Source organism: Myotis davidii, unplaced genomic scaffold, assembly GCF_000327345.1.
Source record: "Myotis davidii unplaced genomic scaffold, ASM32734v1 scaffold1187, whole genome shotgun sequence".
Taxonomy (NCBI): domain Eukaryota; kingdom Metazoa; phylum Chordata; class Mammalia; order Chiroptera; family Vespertilionidae; genus Myotis; species Myotis davidii.
The window spans coordinates 1,377,778-1,405,722 of NW_006299714.1; the positions used below are offsets into that span (position 1 = coordinate 1,377,778).

General features: G+C 39.2%; 1 protein-coding gene and 1 long non-coding RNA gene across 4 annotated transcripts in view; one reads left to right on the plus strand and one right to left on the minus strand.

Moving 5' to 3' along the window:
- Window positions 1-8,755, plus strand: part of BICC1 (BicC family RNA binding protein 1) — a 243,242-nt gene extending 234,487 nt beyond the window's left edge. The window contains exons 18-21 of the mRNA XM_015571808.1: window positions 25-181; window positions 3,292-3,452; window positions 5,939-6,038; window positions 8,688-8,755. Coding sequence (XP_015427294.1) covers window positions 25-181; window positions 3,292-3,452; window positions 5,939-6,038; window positions 8,688-8,743 — 474 coding nt within the window. The 3' untranslated portion in view covers window positions 8,744-8,755. The remainder of the gene's footprint in view (window positions 1-24; window positions 182-3,291; window positions 3,453-5,938; window positions 6,039-8,687) is intronic.
- Window positions 8,756-11,479: 2,724 nt separating this feature from the next.
- Window positions 11,480-27,945, minus strand: part of LOC102753186 — a 302,451-nt gene continuing 285,985 nt past the window's right edge. For all 3 annotated transcript variants that reach the window (XR_001515898.1, XR_436293.2, XR_001515899.1), the window contains one exon: window positions 11,480-11,609. This is a non-coding gene — a long non-coding RNA (uncharacterized LOC102753186). The remainder of the gene's footprint in view (window positions 11,610-27,945) is intronic.

Sequence of the window (27,945 nt, forward strand, 5' to 3'; positions counted from 1 at the left end):
TTGTCTGGCTTTCCTTGTCGACAGGGCTCATCAGTGTCCCTCTCGAGGTCCAACAGCCGTGAGCACTTGGGAAGTGGAAGCGAATCTGATAACTGGAGAGACCGAAATGGAATAGGACCTGCCAGCCATAATGAATTTGCAGCTTCTATTGGCAGCCCCAAGCGTAAACAAAACAAATCAAGTGAGCTTTGACTTTTAATCATACTTTTAGGTGTAATCAGCGTGCAATTTGTTTATTTGGTTGAGGGTGATGCTCAAGGATGAATTCTGCACTCCGTGCCTTCAAGTGTTTGTCATAATTCACAGGCCACCTCCTCTGGGAAGCCTTCCTTTTTTTCCCCGGGGAAGCAGACCAGGTGGTTTTCTGCTTTCACCGCATTTTGTACATGCTTTTACTCATGCACCTGTCATGCACTTGTCTAGAATGTAATTACCTGTGTATGTACTTGTCTCCTGTTGAATTTGAGCGCCACAGCCAGGGACCATATTTATTCATTCAGTGAACACTTTTTAAATGCCCACATGCCAGGCATTCTGTTGGGCTGTGCCTGATTTGTTATTTCTTCCCAAATGTCTGACAGTGTGTGACACCTAGTAGGTGCTCAGTAAATGCTTATTGAATGAATATAGGAAGGAGTCACGCACACACACACAAACATTCAGAAAATGCTTTCTCTCATCCGGAAAAGGCAGGGACAGGAAGATGTGGAGCAGACTGTGTTCAGATTAGCATCTTGGACAACAGAAGAAAGTCTGCTTAGTAGGTAGCTCCTTAAGGTGAAAAGCAGCATTTGATATGTTAAATGGACAAGATGTAGCTGAATTTATGTAAATTTAATTTATCTTTAAAGCATAAGGGTTCTGGCTTTAAAAAGATACGGTTGAGACTCAGCATGAGTCCTGTGGTTTGTCTGTAACAGCACCCACACTGCTGGGCTGTGTAAAAAGGTGAGCAGATGAGAACTGGCAATAGTCATCACAATACATGCCTTCGTTCAGGGTGTGGGACGAATTGGAAGCCCTGAGACGCAGAGCGTGCAGTATTTGAAGGCTCCTTAAAAGCCATCTAAATGAGCACAGTAGTCACTCAGTAAGTCAGGTGTTACCATCAGTCAAGTTGCTGTGCTGTCGAGGGTCTCCGATTTGAGAATACCGGTCTGGGGTCGGCCAAGTCTCAGTTAGAGAGCACGGTCAACTCGTTCATGCCCTTGTGCGCTGTCTGTGGGCGCCTGGGCCCTTCCTGGAGACGGGGGCTGGGTCCTCCATCACTGATAGGGGGGCGGACTGAGGCGGCTGGTGCCAGGCAGGTCTAGAGGTGGAAGTGACCTCTGTCCTGTAGTCCAAAATAAATTAGTCCTGTGCCTCTCCTTTCCCTTCACTTGATGCTGGATAATTAAAATTGTCAGTAAACTTAGATGGGGATTAGGGATAAAATATCAGGATTCTTTAATAAAAGGGAATCATTAAAGAAACAGTTATTTTGCTTTTGTCAGATGTTTTAAGAGAATAGGGAGTTTAAGTAGTTACGATAAAAAGGAACAATGTACACTAACAGATATCACTAAGAATATTTTAGGACATCTTTTTTGTCACATTTTATTAATGAATTTGTTTATCTCAATATATGCCAAGTATTATTTAACCATGTAATCTACATAAAGATATTTTTGTATTTTACATTCTTTTTTATACTATGTCTTTAAAATCTGGTGTATATTTCACACTTACCGAACATTTTAATTGCCAATAGCTACATACTAGTATAGCCAATGGCTACTGTACTGAACAGCTCAGTTTTAAGTAATTTTTTTTACACCCTCGTCAGCATTACCAATGGCTAGGTTTTCTCCAGGCATCCCTGTTTATACCAGTTGTTCCAGTGTTAATTCTCAATAACTCCCGCTTTTACTCTCAAAAATGTAAATTTATCATTTGGACAATTATATGGTAAACTTACCATGTTGTCAAGTCCAATGGTCACTTCATTGTGCCCATCATATCCTGCTTGGCATCACCCTTGACCCAGTACGTCACTGGTCACTCTCTCTCAATCTTTTCTGGCGACATTGGGGCCTTACCTCCAAATGGTGGAGTGGTCCAGGGCCGAAGGCCTCCTGAATTTGGTTCTGGATCCTTTTTCGTCACATTCTCTCCATAAGAGATAAGACATCTGTTTTTAAGAGAAAGAGAACTCTTATCAAGAAATTCCTTCCACTTGAGATAAAGGACTCCTCCATTGGGAGATAAAAACAACTGAAGGAAGTTAGTAGTGGCACCCAAAACAGTGCAGAACGTAATTCTTAGATTTGGTGAAGCCACTGACCCCAGAGGAGATGAGGTGGACCTCACTGGTCAGGTGAGTGTCCTCCTTCCCTCTCTCCCTAGGAATCCCCTGTGAGGCTGCATTTTTGGTGTCAGAGGATTGAATCCCTACATGGACAAGAGCCAGTTGTTGGCCGGGGATATGGGCTGCACAGCTCTGCTAGAATCTCCAAAGCAGATCTTGAAGAGTATTTAAATATTTGGTCAACTACTTGGCCTGGCTCACGAGGCCATCACCCAGCTGTGCATGTCACTGGGCCTGAGAACTATACACAATGTGGAGAGATCTTCACCCATAAATCAGTTTCTGAGCCAAGCAAAGCTCAGCATTGCTGTCTTAGAGAATTTTTCTCAAGAGACCGATTTGTTTCTGTCCTAAATGAAATCCGGGAACTCCAGCAGCGTTTCTGTCTCACTTCATGGTACTCTTCATGTTGGAAGTACTCTATTTTGTGAGCTTACGGCCCAATTATATTTTTGTAGGGAAGGGGATTTATGTGGTACACTATTACAGAATCCCTCTGACCGCAGGTGAGCACAAGTGTGGAGGCAGAGAGCCATCCGAAAGGAGCCTGGACTTGCAGTACCTTTCTGCACCTTAATTATGTCCCAAGGGTCTTCCTCCCGATTCCTCACTTAATTCACACGCAATCAATTATAAAGAGCAAATGCTTCTGAATGCTCCATGAGAAAGTGATTAATGATTATTAACTGCAGAGGCACTGTTGCTGAATTGCTGCCTCCCAAGTGTAACCTTATAAATGGCAAGAGCCTCTCTGAAAGCAATAACCGGCATTTCGTTAATGAAAAGCCAGTGTTTCACTCCGTAAAGGATTGCTCTGCTTCTGCAGCTACAGTTCTATTCAGCCCAGCAATGAAGCTGAAATATTGGAGGGATTAAAACTTTTAATTAAACCTTGTTCTCTCCGGGCATTTGCACTTCAAGCCTGTCTCTCGTTTGCCCTTCAGCGGAACACTATCTCAGCAGCAGCAATTACATGGACTGCATTTCCTCGCTGACAGGAAGCAATGGCTGTAACCTAAACAGCTCTTTCAAAGGCTCTGACCTCCCCGAGCTCTTCAGCAAACTGGGTCTGGGCAAATACACAGACGTCTTCCAGCAGCAAGAGGTCAGTCATTGTTTACTCATCTCCCCCCCCACCCCCCATCTTCGTTTGGGTTCTGTGTATGACGACTTCTAGAATGAAATCCCTCACTGACCTGTGACTGTTTTCACTGAGCATGGATTCAAGTCTCATAGCTTGTTTTTGCTGCTAAGAAAAACGTGATCTCATTTCCTATTTAGTGCAACTAGTAAACACAGGATGTGTGTTCACAAAAACACCCCTTCAACAATTTTAGCTAAACAGTGTATTGATTCATTGCTCTCAAGGTCAGCAACAAGTCCGTATTTAATGTGATTTCACACTTTAAACTATTATCTTTATTTGTGGCACTTAAATACCAGTACCTGAAATGAATGCGTGGTTGTTTCTGACCCCATCCTCCTCACGTTACTGAAGTCTGTTCTCACAGAGTATAATGTACTTTTTCTGCATGCTCATTTATTCTTTAATTTACTGATTGGCTTTTGCCTAAACTGAGATGTTTTCTGAACCATCTCTACCATGGATTTGGTCTAACTGCTCAGCCATGGCCATTATGCTCTGGTGTAGAGAACAGAGCGTGACTCTTTCTGATAATGCTGTCATTTTACCCAGGCACAGCTAACCCAGTGCAGCAGGGAGTTAGAATAGTTCCATTAATGTATCTATTCAATTCTAGTTTGACACTAGCATCTTAGAGACTATCTGATTAAGTCAGTAATTCCCAAATCAGTGAATGAAGAATCTAGAATTTTTATTTAGTGCTTTGTATCATAAATTTAAGGTATTGCCCATAGCTCAATAACTTAAGTTTGATTGCTGAACTTTTTTTTGTATATAATACCAAAAAGGTTATAATGTGTATATTGGATAATTAGTGTTCTAAATTTAACCGAGGATATTGTGAGTTGAATAACATTTTCATCATCAGTGCATCAAGGAATTGCACTTATTTAGTCCTGCTGCTTAGATGAGGGTGGCTGATTGAGAAGTTTAAGGGCAGAGGTATTTTTTAACTTGTCCAGAAACAAAAGGTTTCCAAGTGAGATTAGATATTATTCAGTAACATTCAGGGTTTCTTTTTAATCTATAGTACTTATTTGAAGAATCATAGAAATAAATTTATTATAGGTACTTCTTATCCACTTATTTCAAAAAGGAAGAAAATATGATCATATAAAACAAAGGTGGCTGGCTTTATTTCACATTTATTAGCTTAGAGCAGACTACAGCCTGCAGACTTGCTGCCTGATTTTGTCAGCTAGAGTTTTGGTTGGAACACAGCTTCATTTATATTTTGTCTGTGGTTGCTTTTGAGCTCAAACAGGAGAGTTGAGAGTAGTTGCAACAGAGTCCATATGGCCCACAAAGCCTAAAATAATTACTGTCTGGCCCTTTATTTCAGGCATCCCCAAATTCTTAGTCTCCATTAAATAGAATTTCTAACAACATAGCTTTAGATCTATGATAAATGAAAAACAAAAAGGTTTTACAAGATCTGGGTGTAACTTCTAAATCAAAACATAATTTCAAATTAATTTCTCGAAAAAGTATCCATTACTATTTTCAGGTGTGTTGAAATTTGATACTGCTTCCTTTATTTAGGATATTTTCCAATATTCAGGTATAACTTAATAAGAATCGCCCATGAACTAACCTTGTGAGATTTATTTAGCAACTTTCCCAGATATTTCTGTATACGTTGTTATCAGCCATAGCTGCCCATTCTTGTATCCTCTTGGTGAGCCCTTGGCTTTATGTCTACAATCATCTTTAATGCCCACAAAAGCCCTGCCCGTACACTACTCAACCTGTGTGCACACAGAAGTCTTGTCACAGTCAGAATCTGAACCCATCTCTCTCTGCCTTTGGAGCCCAAGGCCCATCTCTTCTTCCACACTGTCTCCAGGGCGGGATGAGATCCTCAGCTAGCTGCCCTCCACACTTCGTTGCTGATGCCACAGAGCACAGTTCTACTGTTCCTGGAAAGATTCTTGTCTGCCAGGCCCAGCCAAGTGGGTCATGGGTCTGATGAAGCCTGGGAATTCCTCTGTCATTCTCATGTAAAACACAGTGGAAGATACCATCTATGATATTTATAATTCGGCTTCTTTTTATACAGATATACTTAACTCAGTCAAAGCTAAGAAATAGTTTCTCTCTTCTGGGCAGATATGTATCCTTCCTTTTATCAATTCACACACACACACAAATGTACAATTTGTATTTCCCTTTTTGTCCCGGCTTCCAGGATGCTCAGATCTAAGTTTTTAATCTCACGTGCAGTAAATCGCTGGCTTAGTCTAAGTCTACTGATAGAATAATCACTTTTGTTTCATCCCCTTAATTACTTTACTCTTGTCCCTTAGGTTTGTGACACCACTGTTCTTTTTTGGAAGTAGGCAGAGTATAATTAATAAATAAAGTAGGTGTGACAAGGAATTGAACCTACAGTGAGGAAGAAAATAAATCCTTAGTATATTGGTTATAGATTACCTTTTCACCCACAGATCGATCTTCAGACATTCCTCACTCTCACAGATCAGGATCTGAAGGAGCTGGGAATTACGACTTTTGGTGCCAGGAGGAAAATGCTGCTTGCAATCTCAGGTGAATATAAATGCTCACACTCATATTTTAAGTCTGAATAACTTTTGCCAGTGGGGCTGGTTTGACCCATTTACCACTTGCTGGGCACCTTGGTGGCTGTGGTTTCAAAGTGCTTCCTGCTAACAGTATGACCAATGCTCAGAACATCCCCTCTTTCATCAAGACATCGCCTGAAAACCTGCTGTGACAGTATCGTTCCTTAAAACAGATTTCTCCAGAAAGATCTAACCAAAATTGCCCTTTGCAGAACGTGAGCCAGGGGTTGCAGCGCAATTCTCCTTTCTTGTTGTTGTGTTCAGCAGCGATCATTGGGTTAGTGAATAATGATTCTGGACTGGCTGTCGTGTTTCAAGTGCATGTGTGCTTGTATACCAACAGAGGTCATTGCAGAGGTGAATGCTCCGTGGTACTGGCAGGTATTACTTGTCTGAATGCTTTTTATTTTATTTTTTTTTACTAAAGTTTTCACGAAATTTATGAGTCACAGAAGGATGTAGGATCCTGAAATTAGTCACAGAATGAAGGAAAATAATGTTGTCTGTCTCCCAGACTGCCTTCTGTATGCAGTGGTTTCATATTCTATGTATTACAAAATGCTCTACACATATTTACTGGGGACCTCCTATTTGAAAGGAGTTGAGCCAGCTGATGAGTCAGGAGTCGGCAAATACAGAACAGTGTACCTCCAAAAGGTGTTTTGAGAAATATGAGGAAGAAATAGGGGGTCAAACTTTGGGTTACTTTTTGAAGACTGTCTGATGAATGTCCATCTTTCAAAAACGTAGACACCAAGGGCAAAAGCCAGGGGTGGGGTGTGGTGGGAATATGACTTGGCTTTTTCAGAACATTGAAGCTGCAGGCTGCGCCTTTTTGAGGCCAGCAGGTGCATCCAGCTGGTGAGAGTCCTTTGCAAACAGCAGTCACTAATCAGATCAGCAAGTAAAATTTAAACCTCAGTGGTTTTCCATTTTGTTTTAGCAGCAGATTGCATCCCCCACCCACTTCCCCACAGGACATCTTATCTATAGACCTAATATCTGCAGCAGACATAAGCGGAGCGGCTTTGAATCCGGGGTGGAGATTCAGCCATCGAGCAGCCTGTTGGGTCCTCTGTGGATCAACACGGTTCTGCACGCATCCATGATTAGGGACGTCTTCCTCCACTCTGTGTCCCCAAGCGGCTGCATTAAGGGAGCTCCATGGGGCTGACACTTTTTCTTCTGCGCTCATAAGATCAGCTTGACACAGTCCAAAGAACATTGTATTCAAACAAGGAGATTTGGGCTTTGCCTCTGCCAACGCGTGAGTCCTTGGGCGAGTTTCCAAAACCATGAAGGTAGATTGGAATAGATGATCCTGTGAAGTTACCTTCTATTTCTACATCTATCCTTCCACGTGGTGCATATATGAATAGCAGGGGCCTCCCCGTTTGTTTTTTGTTATTGTCTGGGTAAATAGGGTAATTTGTTTTTTTAACTTGTTTACCCTAAAGCTCCACCGCAGAGGGCTATACCTAGAACTGAATTTACTTTACATATTTTCGCATTCATCCATTAATGTGAAAATGGAATTTACACTATACTTGAAATTTGATTAACTCATAGAATCACCACGCTTATATTAAAGTATGCCTGTGGGCCAGCACATTTTAGAAGAGAAGAGTGTGTTCTAGAACTCCATAATCTTTCTCTAGAGATTCATGGAATGCCGGTGACAGTAAAATGAAAGTTCAGTTTTCTTTGTGTACCAACCCACTTCCAAACTCTGTAAGGCTTCCAGCAACAAGCAGCTATCTCTAAATACTGCCAAGGGCTCCAGCTGGACTGTTACCATCTTTACTTGGAACACGTTTGTGATCTATTCCAGGTGGGTTTGGGGGAGTTCAGTGGGAAACAGCAGGGAGGGGGTTTGAGTCCTCTTTAAAAACACGGTTTATCCCATCATCATCTTCAGCGTGGTTCTGCTAAGGTTATAGCTCCTGTAGATGGTCTCTCGGTGGGACTCACAGGTCCTTGCTGTGAACAGGAACGGGACTTTGAGTAAGATGCCTTACGAATGCTCTGCACAGCAGGAAGTACTTGATTATTTTAAGAGTGATTTCACCTCACTTTGTTGCCTGCATTTGTTTGAACCTGGTAAATTGTTTTCTCGGCAAATAATCAGTTTTTATTGAGAAGCCCTTCATCAAAAACCTTCTTTTTTCAGTTCAGCTCATTTGATAACAAACACATCCATTTATAGCCTCAGAACATTCCATTTCCAGGTAGGTGCAGGATAGCTGGGCAGCTTGGACGTGCGTTGGCCTTGTGGTTACAGAGTTTGCTCACAATTCCTTTTTAAAACTTTAAACTTATAATCAGAGTTCTTTCAGTGTAAGGTTTGGTTCTGTTTTTAAGTTTGAGCCACAAGACATTGTATTTTTGTGTTATAGGAGATGAGGTTTAATCTCTAAGTAGAAATGGATGAGAGAGAAAAATGATTTTTTCTTCAAATCCATGATTTTTTGACAATTTTTTTATTTCTCTCAGTAGTTTCGTAAGTAGTTAGCTAAATATGCAGGGACTGAGGGAAAGGACGTTTAGCATCCTGTTGTCAGGCTTCCCGCCAAGGCCTCAGGTAGATCTAACATTTCCCGACCTATTCTTTTAGTTTGTGACTCTGTTCAGATCCGCAACAAGATCCTGAGAGCTGCCAGGATTGTGTGACCCTTGGAATTTCAGAGAAAAAGGTTGGTATTTCCCCAATTATCCCTTAGGCTTACTGGGAAAAATAAAGGACAGAGTTTGCTTTTTAATTTAAAAGGCTAAAGTCTATTCAATAGGATTTGGTCCTTGAGCGTCTCTCTGGGAGATTTGTATCTTAGAAATTACATTCTTTAGGGAATGGCTGAATTCCTTCACAGTCATTTTATTCTTCCCAAAACCTAGTTGATAGGACTTTTCAGAGTAAAGTTTTCAATGTCTATGAAAAAATTGTTTTCTTCACTGGCCCATTGGTTTTCGTGTGCTCAGTTGGACATGTTCCGTGGGATAAGGGAGTAGAATGTTTGACCTCATTCACGCCTTTCCTCCTCTATAGTATGGGAGTGTGTGTCCTGGTGCGTGGGTTATTCCCCCACGAGAAAATGAAGGCCAAACAAAGTGTTTCAACTTGAAGGTGACAAAACTTTCCCAGGCTGTGCACTTCAGAGGATTCATCTATTAACTCTCCTATACTTGCCTTTAAATATATTAAATTCTGTCTTGATTTCTGAATTTCTGTGGGAACTTGATACAGTAGCTATCTGTAAGCATGCCTGCATGTGTCTTTTGCTTGTTAAGGTATCTTACTTGCTTCTTTAAAATTTTTAAGCTACCTTTTTCTATTTTTTTTTTAAAAAAACTGGCATATGAACTGTGAAGCAAAGCTCTGCTGTCTGGCATAGGTGGGACTACCAATTTCTCAAATCTGTGTTCCTGATGCTTTGGTTGGTCTTCGCACAGTGGATGGAGCCCTGCAGCCCAGGGCCTGGACCTTTGCATCAGGCAGGGTGAACACTTGTCACTTAACTGCTTGCTTTGTTTTTTTTTTAAATCCTCACCTCAGGATATTTTTCTGTTGATTTTAAGAGAGGGAGAGAGAGAGAAACACCTATGTGAGAGAAATACATCGATTGGTTGCCTCCTGCACACCAGGACCCTGGCCGGGGAGGAGCCTGCAACTGAGGTATGTGTGTGCCTTTGACTGGAACCCAGGACCCTTTGGTCCACGGGCCACCACTCTGTCCACTGAGCCAAACAAGCTAGGGCACTTAGACTATTTTTAAAACTCAACTTCCTTATCTATAAAATGGAGAATGGTAATATTATCTACCCCTTAAGGAGGACTTAAATACAACAAAACAAATATAAAGTGCTTGTCATGTAAACTCTAATAAATCATGACATTTTTCTTCTCCCCGCCAAAGACCTAAACGTGAACAAAAAAGAGATGTCTCTGCTTATGCATTGCCCCCACGGGGCAGACACTTACGTTTTAGAAGGCAGTGAGGTGAAATATCAAGGGTGTTGGTCCATTTTCCAGAACTTGGAAGACCAGAGCACTTCTGGCCATCTGGCTGTCCTTGGCCACCGGTGACCCCCTGCAACATGGGTCTATGTTTTTCGTCTCAGCATTACTGTAGCCAGCCATCGCTTGCAATGCAACTTCAGAATTCCAAAGGGGGTTGTACCTGTGTGTGGTTAAAAAGGAACTGAATACTGTGCCAATATAAGGTGCTCAATCACTGGCTCCATCCTGCGCCCCCCCCCCCAAAAAAAGACAACTTTAAGCATATTAACTATATAATCTCTCTATTTGAAATTGAATACGTTGGGAGATATCTGGCTATCAGAGGCCAACAATCCTGTTTCTTGTATTAATTCACCAGCAAGAGTTCCATCAGCTGATATGAGGATTTATACATTTATGTGGGGTGATGAGAATAGAGTGGTTGCATAGTCATAAACAAGGTAGGCTGCTTCAGTTTTTTCCCTTTCTGGTTAATAATTTTTAGTTGGAAAAAGACTGTTTTCTATGTACTCTGGTTTCTTTAAAATTGAGCACCTGAGATTTCCCCGAAAAATGTAAAGTATTGGTGGTTTTCCATTGTCTATTTCCTGAAGTGGTTGCTATTTTTCACTAAGTTAACTTTTTATTCAATGAAAGCTCCTGCTGCTCTGCTTCTTCATATAGCTCCTCTGGCCCAAGGATCACAGGTGTCACGAGTTGGTGGAGCCACAGGGCTGGGGCCGAACACAGCCATGTGTTCCTCCAGTATTCTCCTGTGTAGATGTGGGGTCTTTTCATGTCTGACTGTAATAATTTAATGGTTGCTGTATTTGACGTGGGTGAGCTCAACAGCTGTAGTAACATTCTGTGTCTTTGGTGTGATACATGCTCTCCTGTGCCTTTCACCAGCATGGATGTCCCCCTCATCCCTTTGCCTCTGAGGTGACATTGGGATAGGTCAACCTGCTCAACTTGTATATCCAGAGTTTAGAGGATCCTGAGAATGACACCTCCCCCAGATAGTTGACAAACTGCAATAACAACGCTTGTTGTCCTTGGTTCTCTCGGCTACCAACATGTTGCCTTTAATATCAGACTTTCTAGCATTTCAGAAATGTCTTGACCGTCAACTAAAGGTTTTCCTTTCGCTACCAGACTTGACTCCCTCCTCCCCCAAACCTACACCACACCATTTTCTGAGCTCGGCTGCCATGTCCTATAGATTATAGACGTTCTCCATTGAGTTTCTAACAATTCTCTCTCTCTCTCTCTCTCTCTCTCTAGAACTAAATAAAAACCGGAGAAAGCTTTTCGAACCGCCAAATGCACGCACCTCTTTCCTGGAAGGTGGAGCCAGCGGGAGGCTGCCCCGTCAGTACCACTCGGACATTGCGAGTGTCAGTGGCCGCTGGTAGCAGTGCCCCCCCGGGACCCCCGCCAACTTTCATCAACATGGAGACAGGAGATCTGTGAGCGGCCATCACTGCACCCGTCCGTAGCACTCTGGTGACTGGTATCAGGACCAAAGCATCTTATTCACACCTGAATTTTGTGCCAAAAAGGAAGAAAAGAGAGAAGATATTCTAATGTCATCATTCAGAACACCACATGCAGATTGCTTTTTAAAAAAATGGTAATTGGACAGAATTTGCAATATGAGGGTAGGGCTTTATTTCCTGTTTTTATTTACCTATATAACATATGCACTGATTTTTTTTTTTTTTTTTTACTTAAAATGAAGGATGATTTGACATCTGGGATGCCAGAAAACATTGAAGTTATTGTTTGCTTGGTTGTTTTTGTTTGTTGTTTTTTTTGGTATTTGGGGATTTTTAAAAAATAATAATCAAAAGTGGAATTTTCTGGTACTGCTCTACAATAAGTATTGAGGTCTTTCAGCACTTTACACTTTCTAATTTCTTGTCCTGTGGAAATGCTCTCATTTTTATGTCACCTGATGAAATGGTACAAATCAGATTTAGTCACATTTTTCTAACTGCGTTAAATTTTTATCTGAAATGGTACTGGGTTATTAGTTTCTGTGCAGAGAATCCTGTGACTTTGGGAAATGTAAGTGACTCCACTTGATTCTGGACCGGCTCTGTTCATTTATGTCAGCATCCTAGAAGCAGTGAACCTCGTTCGCTGTAACAGGTGCAAAGAAAGACCAAACGGACTTTGCAATATTCACCCTTTGCAGTTATCATATTTAGCTGCTGCCTATATTGCTAAAATGATGTTAATGGTTGTACTAAAGGCAAAGGGCTATTTTTAGTATACTGCCACTAAAGGATACTTATTTATATCAAACTTTTTATTTTTAGATATTATAAGCATACCGTACATAACTGATGAAATCGATATCTACTAGAGATTTATGGTAGAGCATGGACGGCATTCAACAACTGGAGCCCTAGATTGTCACTTTATTTAAAAAAGACAAATAATCATCTGACAAGACAGCACTGTTGCCATTAGGAAGAGAGATAGATTCCTGTTCTTATCATGTACACATTAGCTGCGCTCCGTGTGGTCAGAGGACTTTCCTTAAGCCACATGTGTCTGCTTGCAGTAGGCTTATGTATGTTGAGAACAGAAAGGCTTTATTTAAGTCTCCAGTGACAGTTTGTAAAGACAGTGGAGTTCCAAAGGAGGGGCAAAAATGACTGTTTTCTAAGTGGCCAGACTCATTGTTACAATCATATACTGTGAAAGTCCAAGACATCAGGCAACATTGTTTCCTAGGTCTTCTCAGACATCTTATTGTGGATTTATGAAGGGTTTTCAATTCATGAAGAAAATCACTAAGTGCCTCCCTTTCTTCAAAGCAATATTATTTCCAAGTGTATTAATTTGTTGAAAAACTTTCCCATAGGAAATGTTGTGAATTACCTGTACTGTAATGACTTATTTATGTTCATTACTCAAGATTTTCTACGTGGACATAAACCACTATTGCATGCTGTTAAGCAGACGGCATTAGATCACATAACAATTGGGGACTTTCATACAAATGCAGATTCGCAAATACTTGCCTGGCATTTTTCCATGCCTAAGTCTTACCATGAAAGAATATGAATTGAAGAGAAATTTTGCACACAGAAATATTTTCACTTTAAAAAAATTGTATTGGTTACTTTGAAGGCATAGATGATGGACCTGTCATAAAATTATCAATGATCGCAGCACTAAAGGGATGCTCATTTCTAAACTAAATTGCTCCCTTGGCAAGTACAGGTCACATGGACCTCCTTATCTTATGTGGCTGTACAAACACATCATGCTACACATTCAGCACAAGAATTCCAGATTTGTTTCCTGTTCAACAACTTGGTGCTCTAAATTTTATCATTTTCTTTAATGAGACTTTCCCGATTACAAAGCATTTGGAGCTCTTTTCCCAGCCCTCTATGATGCATTTGCAACATGAGGAGGATGGGATGAATGTGCAGTATTAAGCTGATGGAGGTTTTATGAACAGTGCTTTACGCCAAAGGGAAAACTGTCCCAATTAAACTAGATTAAATAGGGTGGTTAAAAATAAATAAAAAACACTGGAAATTACTTTTCTCACTTTCTCTTATGCAAGGAAGGTAATATGACACTACAGTACACGGTGTTGTCAGTGTTATATGATGCACAAAATATTTGGATTATTTGAATAAATGGTAATTTTTAATCAATCTGTGCCTTAATAGTGACCAATTATCTGTAAATATAGAACAAATACAGATTGTATTTTTTGTGTGGGTTTTTGTCCTTTTAGTGATTTTTTAAAATGAGAGATGGAATTAAACATTGAAAATGGGAATTTTCTAATCAATTGTTATATGAAAAAATAAATTTATATAACCCCTTTGTATTGCCCTTGCTAGATAAAATGCCTTTTTTTTAAAAAAAAAATATCTTTACACAAATTCTGTGCCTCTCTTTGTTTTCTAAGACTTTTTTTTTTTTTGGTTTTGTTTGGCTGTGTTCAGCATAATTGAAAGATGTGTCTGCAGAATTGAATATGTTCTCTTTGTCGTATTGTTCTGTGTTGACAGTTCTCATTTCACCCAGAAGCTAAGGCACTTTATTTTAGCCAACGAATGAATCCAGGACCAGTAATCAATCACTGTTTCTGTGGCCACCCATAGGTGCATACAGCAAGAGTGATATTATAGAAGAGGTTTTATTCTTGTCCTTTCTTTTATAGAGGCTCAGCTGCATGACCACTTTGACAGCCTCATTCATCAGCAAGGAGCTCCTGACTGAAGGGGCGCTGGGCTTCCTGACCCAAGCTGCCATTTCAGAGATTGACCGTTGTGCGGCCACACTGTGTGCTCTCTGTGCTTTGCCCTGAGATTCTGTCTGAGCTCAGTCTCAAACAGAATCGGTACAGTTTTACTAATTCTGAGATTTGTCTAAATCTCAAAGAAAACCTAACCATCTCTTATGCACCCAGAAATCTCTCCACTTGAATTACCTGTGGTAATGGTTCTTAAAAATTGTTTCTAGCACACGAGTACTTTTTAATAACTGAACTCTTAACTTGGGAATCCAATATTATATCATCATTCATTCATTCAGGCTTAGTAAGTACCAGAACCTGTTCTAGGAACAACAGTGAATGAAACACAAACCCTTGCCCTCACTAAGCTTACATTCAAAATGGAGAAAGTGGGGCTGATGAAGAGGGATTGGAGGCGAGACTTCCCCTCCTTTCAACACAGTCTCCATGTGTGCATAGCATTCTAAGGAAACTCCAGTGCTGCTTAGAAACTCCAGTTGTTTTTTACAAAACTCTTCAAAGTTCCCATCTCACAGCAACAGGCCTGTGCTTTCAAATGCAAAATATCCCCCGTCTCCTTTTTCTAGGTTTTGTCGGTTTAATAGCATTCTCAATCAAAAAGAGTGTGTGGCCAAACGGATGATGACTCACAGTTTTAGAATTATACTCTGCATGACCCATCACTTTTTAGGTCTGACTTCAAGTGACTGCAGTATTTAGAAATCAGGTTTATCTTGAAATAATACGAATTTTCTGCCACAGAGGACAGTCCAAGAATGCAGTAATATGGTCACTTCACAGGGGAGTTTTACCAAACCTCCAAGATGGTGACATAGGTTATTCCTGACTCTGTTCCGCCTCACAAGGACAACTAACAACTATCATGGACAAAACACCACTGAGAGAATCAATCCTAGAACATGGGAATGAGGCTGAAGTAACCCCTGTACCATAGAGAAAAGGCAGCTGCAGTGGGAAGGTAACGGAACGGCACAATGCTGACTACATGGCCTCTCCCCCAGGCCAGTGCAGCGCCATGCAGAGAGGGCTCCCGAGCTGACAGCTCCTCCAGGGGGAAAAGAGCCCAGATGACATCCAGCACCTCCTGCACTGTGGTCCCTTTGTGGCAACCGTATACAGTGGTTTTACTCTTGGGGATCACAGGGGATCTGACTGCCAAAAATGGGGCATGGGCCTTCCGAAAGCTAGCGCTTGGATCTTGGCAGTCAGATCTCCTTCCTACAGAGAGCAAGCACTAACGAGCGGCTTTGCTATCTGCAGAAGCAAGTCGGTGGTGCAGTCTCACATAGGAAACTAGTGGCATGCAGGTCTGCTTAATTTGGGAATTCTATTAAAGTTATTTAAATAGGGAGAAACTTCCTGGAAACAAATGGAAATGAACACACAACCACCCCAAATCTCTGGGACACAACAAAAGCAGTCCTGAGAGGGAAGCTCATAGCACTATAGGCCTACCTCAAAAAAACAAGAAAAATTAATAATAAACTATTTAACCCTATAACTTAAAGAATTAGAAACAGAACAACTAGAAAAGCCCAGAATAAGTAGAAGGACGGACATAATAAAGATTAGAGTAGAAAGAAATGACATAGATTTTAAAAAATCAATACAAATGATCAATGAAACCAAGAGCTGGTACTTTGAAAAGATCAATGAAACTTTAGCCAGACTTATCAAGAAACAGAGAACCTACAACAAAAAAATAAAACCAGAAACAAAAGCAGTGAAGTAACAATTGACACCGCAGAAATACAAAAAATTGTAAGAAAATATTCTGAGCAACTATATGGCAACAAGCTGGACAATGTGGATGAAATGGAAAAATTCCTAGAACACGATCTTCCAAAACTGAATCAGGAAGAAATCAGAAAACCCAAATAGGCCAATAACAACTGAGGAAATAGATGCAGTAATAAAAAAGCTCCCAGCAAACAAAAGCCCTGGTCCAGACGGCTTCACAGGGGAGTTTTACCAAACCTTCAAAGAACTAAAACCTCTTCCTTAAACTATTCCCAAAAATCAGAGAGAAAGGAACACTTCTAAGCTCTTTATGAGGCCAATATTATCCTAATTCTAAAACCAGATAAAGGCACTCAAAGAAAGAGAATTACAGGCCAATATCCCTGATGAACATAGATGCTAAAATCCTCAACAGAATACTTGCAATATATTAAAAAGATCATACACCACGATCAACTGGGGTTTATTCTAGGAATACAAGGTTTTGGTACAATATTCACAAATCAATAAATGTGATACACCACATAAAACAAATTGAAAGACAAAAATCACATGATCCTCTCAATAGATGCAGAAAAAGCACTCAACAAAATCGAACAACCATTTTTTATAAAAACTCTCAGCAAAGTGGGAACAGAGATCATACCTCAACATAATAAAGCCCATATGTGACAAACCTACAGCTAACATCACAATGGGCAAAAATTAAAATCATTTCCCCTATGAGCAGGAACAAGACAGGGATGTACATTCACCGTTCTTATTCAACGTATTACTGGAATATGAGATCAGAAAAGAATAAATAAAAGGCATTCAAATTGGAAAGGAGGAAATAAAAAACTCTCATTTTTTAGATGACATGATATTGTACATAGAAAACCCTAAAGACTTCACCAAAAACTACTAGATTTAATAAATGAATTTGGCAATGTAGAAGTATGCAAAATTAACACACAGAAATTGATGGTATGGTATTTTTATACACCAATAATGAATTCCCATAAAGAGAAACTAAACAAACAACCCCACTGCAACAAAAATTTAAGATACTTAGGAATAAACTTAATCAAGGAAGTAAAAGACCTGTACTTGGAAAACTACAGGATGTTGAAAAAAACAGATAAAGATATAAACAAATGGGAGAATATTCCATGTTCATTGATTGGTAGACTTAATATCATTAAAATGTCCCTATTACCCAAAGGAATCTATTGATTAAATGCAATCCCTATTAAAATACCAATGGCATATTTCACAGATCTAGGACAAATACTCCAAAAATTTTTATGGAACCCAAAACCCCGAATATCTGCAGCAATCTTAAGAAAGAAGAACAAAGTTGGAGTGATCACAATATCAGATATCAAGTTATACTACAAAGTCACTATAATCTAAACAGCCTGATACTGGCACAAAAACAGGCACATAGATCAATGGAACAGAACAGAGACCCCAGAAATTGACCCAAACCATTACACTCAATTAATATTTGACAAAGGAGGCAAGAGCATACAATGGAATTAAGAGAGTCTCTTCAATAAGTGGTGTTGGGAAATTGGACAAATACATGCAAAAAAAAAATGAAACTAAACTACCAACTTACACTCTACCCAATAATAAACTCCAAGTGGATAAAAGAGTTAAATGTAAGTCGTGAAATCATAAAAATTCTTGAAGAAATCATAGGCAGCAAAATCTCAAGACATCTGTCATAGCAATATGTTTGCAGACACATCTCCTAGGGCAAAGAAACTAAGGAGAAAATAAACAAATGGGACTACATCAAAATAAAAAGTTTCAGCACAGCAAAAGAAAGAAACCAACAAAATGAAAAGTGAGCCCACTGTATGGAAAACATATTTGGTAATGATACATCTGGTAAAGGGTTAATATCCAAAATATATAAGGAACTCATACAACTTAAAAGGAAGACAAACCAATTAAAAAATGGGCAAAGGATATAAATAGATACTTGTCTAAAGTGGACATCCAGATGGCCAAGAGACATGTAAAAATGTTCAAAGTCACTAATCATCAGAGAGATGCAAATTGAAATGACAATGAGGTATCATCTCACATCTGTCAGAATGGCTTACTGGATAGAAGCAGGTAGAGGGTTCAGTACCTGGATAAACAGTGTGCACGGTTATAGCCCATGGAACATGATGCTAAGTGTGTTTCAAAAATCCCTGGCTCATAGCAGTGTTATTTACAATAGCCAGGCTATAAAAGCAGCCCAACTGCACATCAGTAGATGTGTGGATAAAAAAAGCTGTGGTACATCTATGCCATGGAACACCTTGTAGCAGTAAAAAAGAAGGATCTCTTAACCATTGAGACAGCATGGATGGACCTGGAGAGTATTATGCTAAGCAAAATAAGCCAGTCAGAGGAAGGTAAGTATCCCTGATCTCACTTATATGTGGAATCTAATGAACAAAATAAACTGTTGGACAAAGTACATCCAGAGACATAGAAGCATGGAATATACTGTCGAATTTCAGAGGGAAGGTGGAAGTGAGTGGGTAGGTGGAAAGAGATCAACCAAAGAACTTGTATGCATAACGCATGGACATAGACAATAGGGTAGTGAAGGCCTGGGGCAGTGCAAGGGAGGGTGAGCTAGAAGGGGTCAATGGGGGGACAGGGGGGGCGGGGGAGAGGACATAAGTAATACTTTCAACAATAAAGATTTTTTAAAAAATAGGGTGTTTATAATATTAAGATATTTTATGTAAGCCTCATTATAACCACAAAAGAAAACCCAGCAGTAATTACACAAAAGAACATGATAAAGAAGTCAAAGCATACTGATCACCACAGGACATCAAAATACAAAGACAGCAGGATAAGAAACAAGGAACACACATTTTTAAATGGCAATAGTAAGTCATTTATCAAAAATTACTTTAAATATAATTGGAATAATTTCTTCAAAAGACACAGGATGGCTAAATTGATTTTTTTAAAAAGCAAACAAGATCCAATGATGTTTCTTATGAGAAATTTATTTTTTTAACATGTTTTTATTGATATTTAGAGAGAGAGAAAGGGAGAGGAGTAGAGTCATAGAAACATCAATGACAAAGAAACATCATAGATTGGCTGCCTCCTGCATGCCCCTTACCAGGGATCAAACTTGCAACTCAGGCATATGCCCCTACTGGGAATCAAACCAGCAATCTCTTGGTTCATGAGTCAGTGCTCAGCCACTGAGCCACATCAGCCAGGCCTAATTTTATTCATAAAGACACACACAGACTGAGGTGAAGGGATGAAAAAATATATTTCAGCAAATAACTCCAAAAAAGCGTGGATAGCTATACTTACATGAGACAAAATGGACTTTAAACTAAAAAATGTTAAAAAGAGATGAAGAATGTCATTGTATAATGATAAAGAGATCAATACACAAAAAATATAACAGTTATAAATATGTGTTCAAGTCACAGTGCTATAACATGAAAGCAAAAACTAACAGATAAAAGGAGAAATAAACAGCAATGGAATAATAGTTGGGGACAATGAAACTACCAGACATATACATAACATTCCATTCAACAACAGCAGAATATATATTCTTCTCAAGTGCATATGGAACATTTCCTAGGAAAGACCATTTGTTAGACCAGAAAACAAGTCTTAGCAAATTCAAGAAGACTGAAATCCTACCAAGTATCTTCTCTGACTACAATTGTATGAAACTAGAAAAGATGAAAACTGGAAAATATGCAAACACATAATGGATCAAATATTAAATTAAAGGTGAGATAAAAAGTACCTTGAGACAAAAATGGAAATACAACATATCAAAACTTGTGAGATGGAGCAAAAGCAGTTCAAAGAGGGAAGTTCGTAGCAATGAATGCCTACATTAAGAAGCAAAAAAGCTCCCAAACAGCCTAATTCTATACACTAAGGAACAAGAAAATCAAAACTAAGCTGAGCCCAACATTTGCAGAAGGAATGAAGTAATAAAGGTTATAGAACATAAATGAAAAAGAGAACAGGAATGCAATACCCAAAGATTACCCAAACTAAGATTTGGTTATTTGAAAAGATAAACATTGACAAACTTTTAGGTAGAATAACCAAGAAAAAAAAAGAGATTAGGAACCAAATCAACAAATTTATATATGAAAAAGGACACATTATGACTGATATCACAGAAATACAAAGCATCATAAGAGGCTACCAGGAACTACTATGTGCCTACAAACTAGAGAGTTTTGAATAAATGAAAAAAAATTTATAGAAATATATAAACTACCAAGACCGAAACAGGAAGAAATAGAAAGCATGAATAGACCAGTTATGACTAAGGAGATTTAATTGATAACCAAAAAACTCCCAATAAAGAAAAGCCACCAGGATCAGATGGCTTCAATGGTGAATTCTACCAAACATTTAAAGGAAAATTAGTGCCAATCCATTTCAAACTCTTCCAGGAAATTGAAGAGTAGGGAACACTCTTAAACTCATTTTATGAGGTCAGTATTACTCTGATGCTAAAGCCAGGAAACACATGACCACAAAACTACAGACCAAATATAAATGCAAAAATTTTCAACAAAATACTAGCAAACCAAATTTGGCATTAAACTAAAAGGGGTCATTCACCATAATCAACTGGGATTTATATGTTGGATGCAAGGATGTTCAGCATACACAAATCAATGTACTATATCACATTAATAGAAGAAAAATAATATCTCAATTGAAGCAGAAAACACATTTGACATAATTTGACATCTCTTCATGACAAAAAAAAAAAAACACACTTAACAAATTAGTATATAAGGTACTTACCTTAACATAATAAAGGCAATATATAAGAAGCCCCCAGTTTTAACATCATACTCAATGGTAAGAGGTTGAAAGCTTTTCTTGTATATATAAAGGAGCAAGATAAGGGTGCCTACTCTCACCACTCCTATTCAATATAATATTGTAAGGTCTTACCAGAACAATTTGGTAGGAAACAGACATAAAAGGCATGAGACTTGGGAAGAAAGAAGTAAAATTGTCTCTACTTGCAGATGACATGATTTTATAGTATAAAAAATTCTAAAGATTTTAGCAAAGGAACTGTTAGAAATTTAAGTAATGAATTCAATAAAGTTGAATAAAGCAAAATTAACATACCACAACCAGTAGCCTTTCAATACACCCACAACAAATTATCTGAAAAAGAAATAAAACCCTATTTATAATAGCATCAAAAATAATAAAATACGTAGGAATACATTTAACCAAGGAGGTAAAAGATCTTTACTCTGAAAACTGTAAGACACTGATGAGGAAATCAAAGAAGTCACAAATAAATGATTGTATCCCATATTCAAGAACTGGAAGAGTTAGTTGTTAAATGTCAATAATATCAAAAGCCATCCATAGATTAAATGCAGTCCTAATTAAGATATCAATGGTAACTTTGGCAGTAAGAAAAAACAATCCTCAAATTTATTTGGAACCACAAAAGACTCCAACTAGCTAAAGAAATACTAAGAAAAAAAGAGCAAAGTGGGAGGCATCACACTTCATGATTCCTAGCTGCATTATAAAGCTATAGTAATAATTTTAAAATAGTATGATACTGGCATAAAAACAGACAAATATATTAGTGGAACACAATGAAGAGCTTTGAAATCAACCCAGGCACATACAGTCAACTAATATTTGACAGGGGAGCTAAGAATCTCAATGGAGAAAAGATACTCTTCAGTAAATGGTGCTGGGAAAATTGGAGGTTTACTGCATAAGAATAAAACACTATCCCTATAATAATACAACTAAAAAATTAACTCTAAATGGAATAAAGACTTAAATGTAAGACCTACAGCTATGAAACTCATAGAAGAAAGTCGGGGGAAAAAAAGTTCCTTGAAATATATGGTCTTGGCAATGATTTTTTTGATATGATTCTGAAAGCAATATTAACAGAATAAAAATAACAAAATAAAAATAAATGAGTAAAAAGCTTATTCACAGTAAAAGACATACTATAAAAACATAAAATATTTGCAAACCATATATCTGAGGGTTAATATCCAAAATATATAAGGAACTCATACAACTCAATGGCAAAATAAATAAAAATAACCAGTTAAAAAGGGACAAATGACCTTAATAGCCATTGTTTTTCTGAAGAAGGTATATGATTAGCCAACAGATACTAAAAAGGTGCTCAACATCACTTGTCATTAGGGAAATACAAATTAAAATCACAATGAGAGATCACCTCTTGCCTGTTACACCAGCCATCATCAAAATGACAAGAAATAACAAATATGTTGAGAACATGGAGAAAAGGGAATGCTTATGCTCTATTGATGGAATTATAAACTAGTACAGCCACTATGAGGGAGGGACCTGAAAAATTAAAAATAAAACTACCATATCCATAGCATTTCCATTTTCGGGAGTATATCGTAAGGAAATGCAAACACTAACTCAGAAATTCATCGGCATCCCCATGTTTATAGCAGCATTATTTAGAATAGTTAAGACATGGAGACAACCAAAGTGTCCATTGGTGGATAAATGAATCACAAAGTTGTGAACTTACAGCTGGTCAAGATGGTTAAGTAGGTAGATGCTGTGCTCACATCTTCCCACGGCTCTATCCAAATTACAACTAAACTATACAACAGCCATCATTGAGAACCACCTGAAGACTAGAAGTCCTGTGACTAAGGACATAAAAACCCCACTATGAGACTAGTAGGAGGAATGAAGACACAGAACAGGCAGGTTGCACACCCACAGTGTGGCAACTAAGAATTGGGAGGGATATCTTGGCTCTGGAGGTCCCCCTTGAGGAGTGAGGGGGTCTCAGCCCCACACCTAACTCCTCAGCCTGGGACACCAGTGCCAGGAAGAGGAGTCCCCATAACATCTGGCTGTGAAAAACAGTGGGGGTTGCATCCAGGTAAGACAAAAGGCTGCTGGAGTCTCAGGCATTCCTCCTGAGAGTCTGTGCATGACATATCTTATTCACAGTCTCATTCACTCTGAGCCCCAGTGTAGGAAAGCAGCTTGAAAAACACCAGGGATGTATGGGGAAGCACTGAATTGACCAGCTCCCAGACAAGGCTGGAGGGGTAGGATCCAGGTAGTTTTCTCCAGGGACAGAAATGCTGTAGGTGCCATTGCTCCTTTGTGGAACCCTCTCCAAATCCAGAGAGCAGGCACAGATAGGTGCCAAATCTGAGCTCTCCATTAACCTGGATAACACCATTAGCCTTGCCTTGGCGACTCCCTGAGACCCCCGCTCCACATCATGCTCGGCCCCTAGATGTTTCCACACAAGCGACCTCTTTGGCTCTAGCTGTAGACTTTCCTAAAATATCTCAAAGGTCTACACACACCAAACAAATAGTGACTGGCCTTGGCATGCCCTGTACCTCTTGCAAAGTTGTCCCAAGCCTGGCAGAAGCAGTGACCAAACTCAGCCTGCATTGTAACTTCCATTAAGTGGCCCCCAAGCCTAGAACTAAAAGTGGTCAGTGTTGGCTTGGAATATAGCTGCAGCTAAGCAGCCATAATACTGACACAAGAGGTGGTTGACCTCGGTCCACATTGTGGTACTCACTAAAGGGTCCCAACCCAGCACTAGTTCACAACTGACCCAACCAACCTCAGTTCACAACATAGCCTCTGCCAAGGTCTTCCAAGCCAGCACAAGCGGCAACCAACTGCAGGTCATTTTGTAGCCCTCACCAAGTAGCCTGAAGCACAAACAGCAGCTAACTTTGTCTGTCTGCCCCAGAGTCCCTCCCCAGAGGCTCCAGAACCCACACACCCAGTGGCCAGCTTCAGACGACATTAGAGTGCCCCCCAGACAGCTTCAGAAAGAACACACTTGGAGGGTGGGCTGGGCTGGCGGCAGAGCCCCAGTAGAGCGACTCCTGCCCCATGGGGTCAGTCCCTGTACAACAGCTCTGCTGTAGTCACGGCCAGCCTTCACAACCAACAGCAGTCAGGCTCCACTACAACAGGAGGGCACACAATGCACACAATGGACACTTCTGCAGTACCTGGTTCAGGTGAAAAGAGAGACTGCATCAGGTCACCTACTACATAAGGCCCTTTGGCAAGACTGAGAGGTAGAGCAGATCTACTCAATATGTTGAAGTGAACACAGGAAGTCAGCCAAAATGAGACAAGAAACATGTCCCCAGGACAAAACTCTGGGGAAAGGATTAAATGAAGTGGAAATAAGCAATCTACTATATACAGAGTTCAAAACACTGGTTCTAAGAATGCTTAATGAACTTTGGGAAGAATAGATGAACTCAGTGAGAAATTCAACAAAGAGATAGAAGCCATAAAAAAGATCCAGTCAGAAATGAAAAATACAAGAACTGAAATGAAAAATATATTAGAGGGAATCAACAGCTGATTAGAAGAAGCAAATGATTCAATCAGTGATCTGGAAGACAAGATAGTGGAAAACACCCAATCAGAACAGGATAAAATAATAATTTTAAAGAAATGAAGATAGTTCAAGGGCTCTCTAGGACAACATCAAGTGTACCAATACTGGCATCAAAGGGATACCAGAAGGGGAAGACAGTGAGCAAAGAATATAGAACCTATTTGAAGAAATAATGTCTGAAAACTTCCCTAACCTGGTGAAGGAAAATGACACACAAGTCCAAGATGTGCAGAAAGTCCAAACAAGATGAACCCAAAGAGGTCCACACCAAGACACATCATAATTAACATGGCAAAGGTTAAAGACAAAGGCAGAACTTAAAAGTATATATATATATATGAGAGAGAGAGAGAGAGAGAGAGACCTACAAGGGAGTTTCCATAAGACTGTCAGCTAATTTCTGAACAGAAACATTTCAGGCCAGAAGAAATTGGCATGAAATATTTAAAGTGATGAAAAGCAAGGAAGGACCTATAACCAAAACTACTTTACCCGGCAAGACTATCATTTAAAAACTAAAGGAAGCAAAAAAAAAGAAAGAACAAAAATTGAAGGAAGCTGTTGGGGTTGGGGGTGGAATGGGGTAGGATTGAGCCTGCCCCCCCCCCAAAAAAAAACAGAGACACACACACAACTTATAGGCATGGACAACAGTGTGGTGATTTCCAGGAAGGAGGGAGGGAGCGGGAAGGTGGAGGAGGGTATGGGGGGGATAAATGATGATGGAGATGTGACTTGGGGTGGTGAACACACAATATAATACAAAGATGATATATTGTAGAATTGTGCGCCTGAAACCTGTATAATGTTGTTAATCAGTGTTACCCCAATAAATAGAAAAAAAATAAAATTGAAGGCAAAATAAGGCGTTTTTCAGACATGAAAAAGCTAAAGGAGTTTGTTGCTACCAAATCAGTATTACAAGAAATGTTAAAGGGAGAACAGGGAGAGAGAGAGGACAAGGGAGAGGGAAAGGAGAGAAGGAGGAGAGGGAGGGAGGGAGAGAGGAAGGAAGGAAAAAACAGAGGAATATAGTTAAAAGAATAAAATGGCTATAAATATGTCCCTATCAATAATTACTTTAAATGTAAAAGGCTTAAATACTCCAATCAAAAGACAGTATAGAGTTACCTCAAAATATTAAAAATGGAAAATGCCTTATGACCCAGCAATTTCACTGCAGGAATATATCCAAAGAAAGCAAAACACTAATTTGAAAGAATATATGCACCCCTATGTTCATTGCAGCATTATTTACAATAGCCAAGATTTGGAAGCAGCCTAAGCGCCCATCAGTAGATGAATAGATTAAAAAAAAAAAAAAAGAGCTGTGGTATATTTATACAATAAAATACTACTCTGCCATACAAAGAAGGAAATCTTACCTTTGGTGACAGCATGGATGAATCTAGAGTATTATGCTAAGTGAAATTAGCCAGTCAGAGAAAGACAAATACCATATGATTTCACTTACATGTGGAATCTAATGAACAAAATAAGCTAACAAACAAAATAGAAACAGGCTCATAGATACAGAGAACAGATTGACATCTGGCAGAGCAGAGGGGGTTAGAAGCTAGGTGAAAAAGGTGAAGGGCTTAAGCAATAGAAAACCACCAACACACAGATAACAGTATGGTGATTACCAGAGGGAAAGGGGTGTGTGGGGTAGAAGAGGATAAAGGGGGATAAATGGCAGTGAAAGGTGATTTGACTTGGGGTGGTGAACACCCAATATGACATACAGATTACCTATAATAATAAAAGCATAATATGCTAATTAGACCAGACATCCTTCTGGATGTCCTTCCGGATGACCTTCCAGATGAAGCGGGCTGCGAGAGAAGCCCGGGTCCCAGATGCCAGAGGGAAGCCAGTGCCGGCAGCCAGGGGAAGGAAGACCTACTCTTGCACGAATTTTGCGCATCAGGCCTCTAGTATATTAAAGAAGGTTAGACCTGAAATCTATGTAATTTTATTAACTAATGTAACCCCAATATATTCAATTTAAAAAATCCTCAACAAAATATTCAGAAACTTAAAAGCAATACATTAAAAATATCATATGCTACGATTAAGTGGGATTTATTCACAAATGCAAGCCAGATTCAATATCCACAAATTAATAAATGTAATATACCACATAAACAAAATAAAAGATAGGAATCATATGATCATATCAATAAATGTAGTAAAAAAAACATTGGGCAAAATCCATTTATGATAAAACTCTCAGAAAAGTGGGGAGAGAGGAAATATACACCAATATAATATAGGCTATATATGACAGACCCACAGCTAACATCACACTCAATAGTGAAAAGTTGAAAGCTTTTTCTTTAAGATCAGGAATAAGACAAGGATGTTCACTTTCAGCACTTTTATTCAACATAGTATCGGAGGTCCTAGCCACAGGAATCAGACAAAAAGAAATAAAAGGCATCCACATTGGAAAGAAAGAAGTAAAACAAACTGTCATTTGCAGATGACATGGTAGTATATAGAAAGGACCCTAAAAAATCCACCAAAAACTATTAAAACTAATAAATGAGTTCAGTAAAGTAGCAAGATAAAAATTAACATTCAACAATTGGTTGCATTTTTCTAATGACACATCTGATAAGGGTTCAATATCCAAAATTTATAAAGAAATTGTACAACTTAACATCAAAAAAAACAGACAATCCAATTTAAACATGGGAAGAAGACATGTATTGTGAGAGAGCTTCTCTGGCCATCGTCCTCTGGGCCGTTTTATTGTTCATGACATGAGACAGAGAGTTGATGTCAGTGTCATCAATGCAGTGGACAAGAAGGCAGCTGGAGCCTGCAAAGTCACCAAGTCTGCCCAGAAAACTCCCCAATACCTGCCATCTCAGTCTTAATCAGTGATGGAAGAATGGTCTCAGAACTGTCTCAACTAATCATTTAAGTTTAACAGTAAAAGACTGGTTAATAATAACGATGCATCTTAAAATCAGAAGGAAAGGAGAATGTTCTGTGTATGCGTTGTGTGTGTGTGTGTGTGTGTGTGTGTGTGTGTGTGTGTGTCAGGTTTTAAGTTAATTGTGTGGTGAAGGCATAGGGGGAGCGGGTTTGGGGTTGAGGTCAATAGGAAAAAAAAAGAGGGGATATCTGTAATATGTTCTTCAACAATAAAGATAAATTAAAAAATAAAATAAAATCAGTACTTTGTAATGGAAACAACTTGACCAAAAATCTGTCACAGAATTTTGAGACCCATTGAAACAAAGTTTAATGGGAAAAAAAGGGGCAGAAGACCTGAATAGACATCTCTCACAAGAGGACATATAGATGGCCAATAGACATATGAGAAATACTAAAAACACTAATCACCAGGAAAATGCAAATTAAAGCCACAATGAGATATCACCTCTCACCTG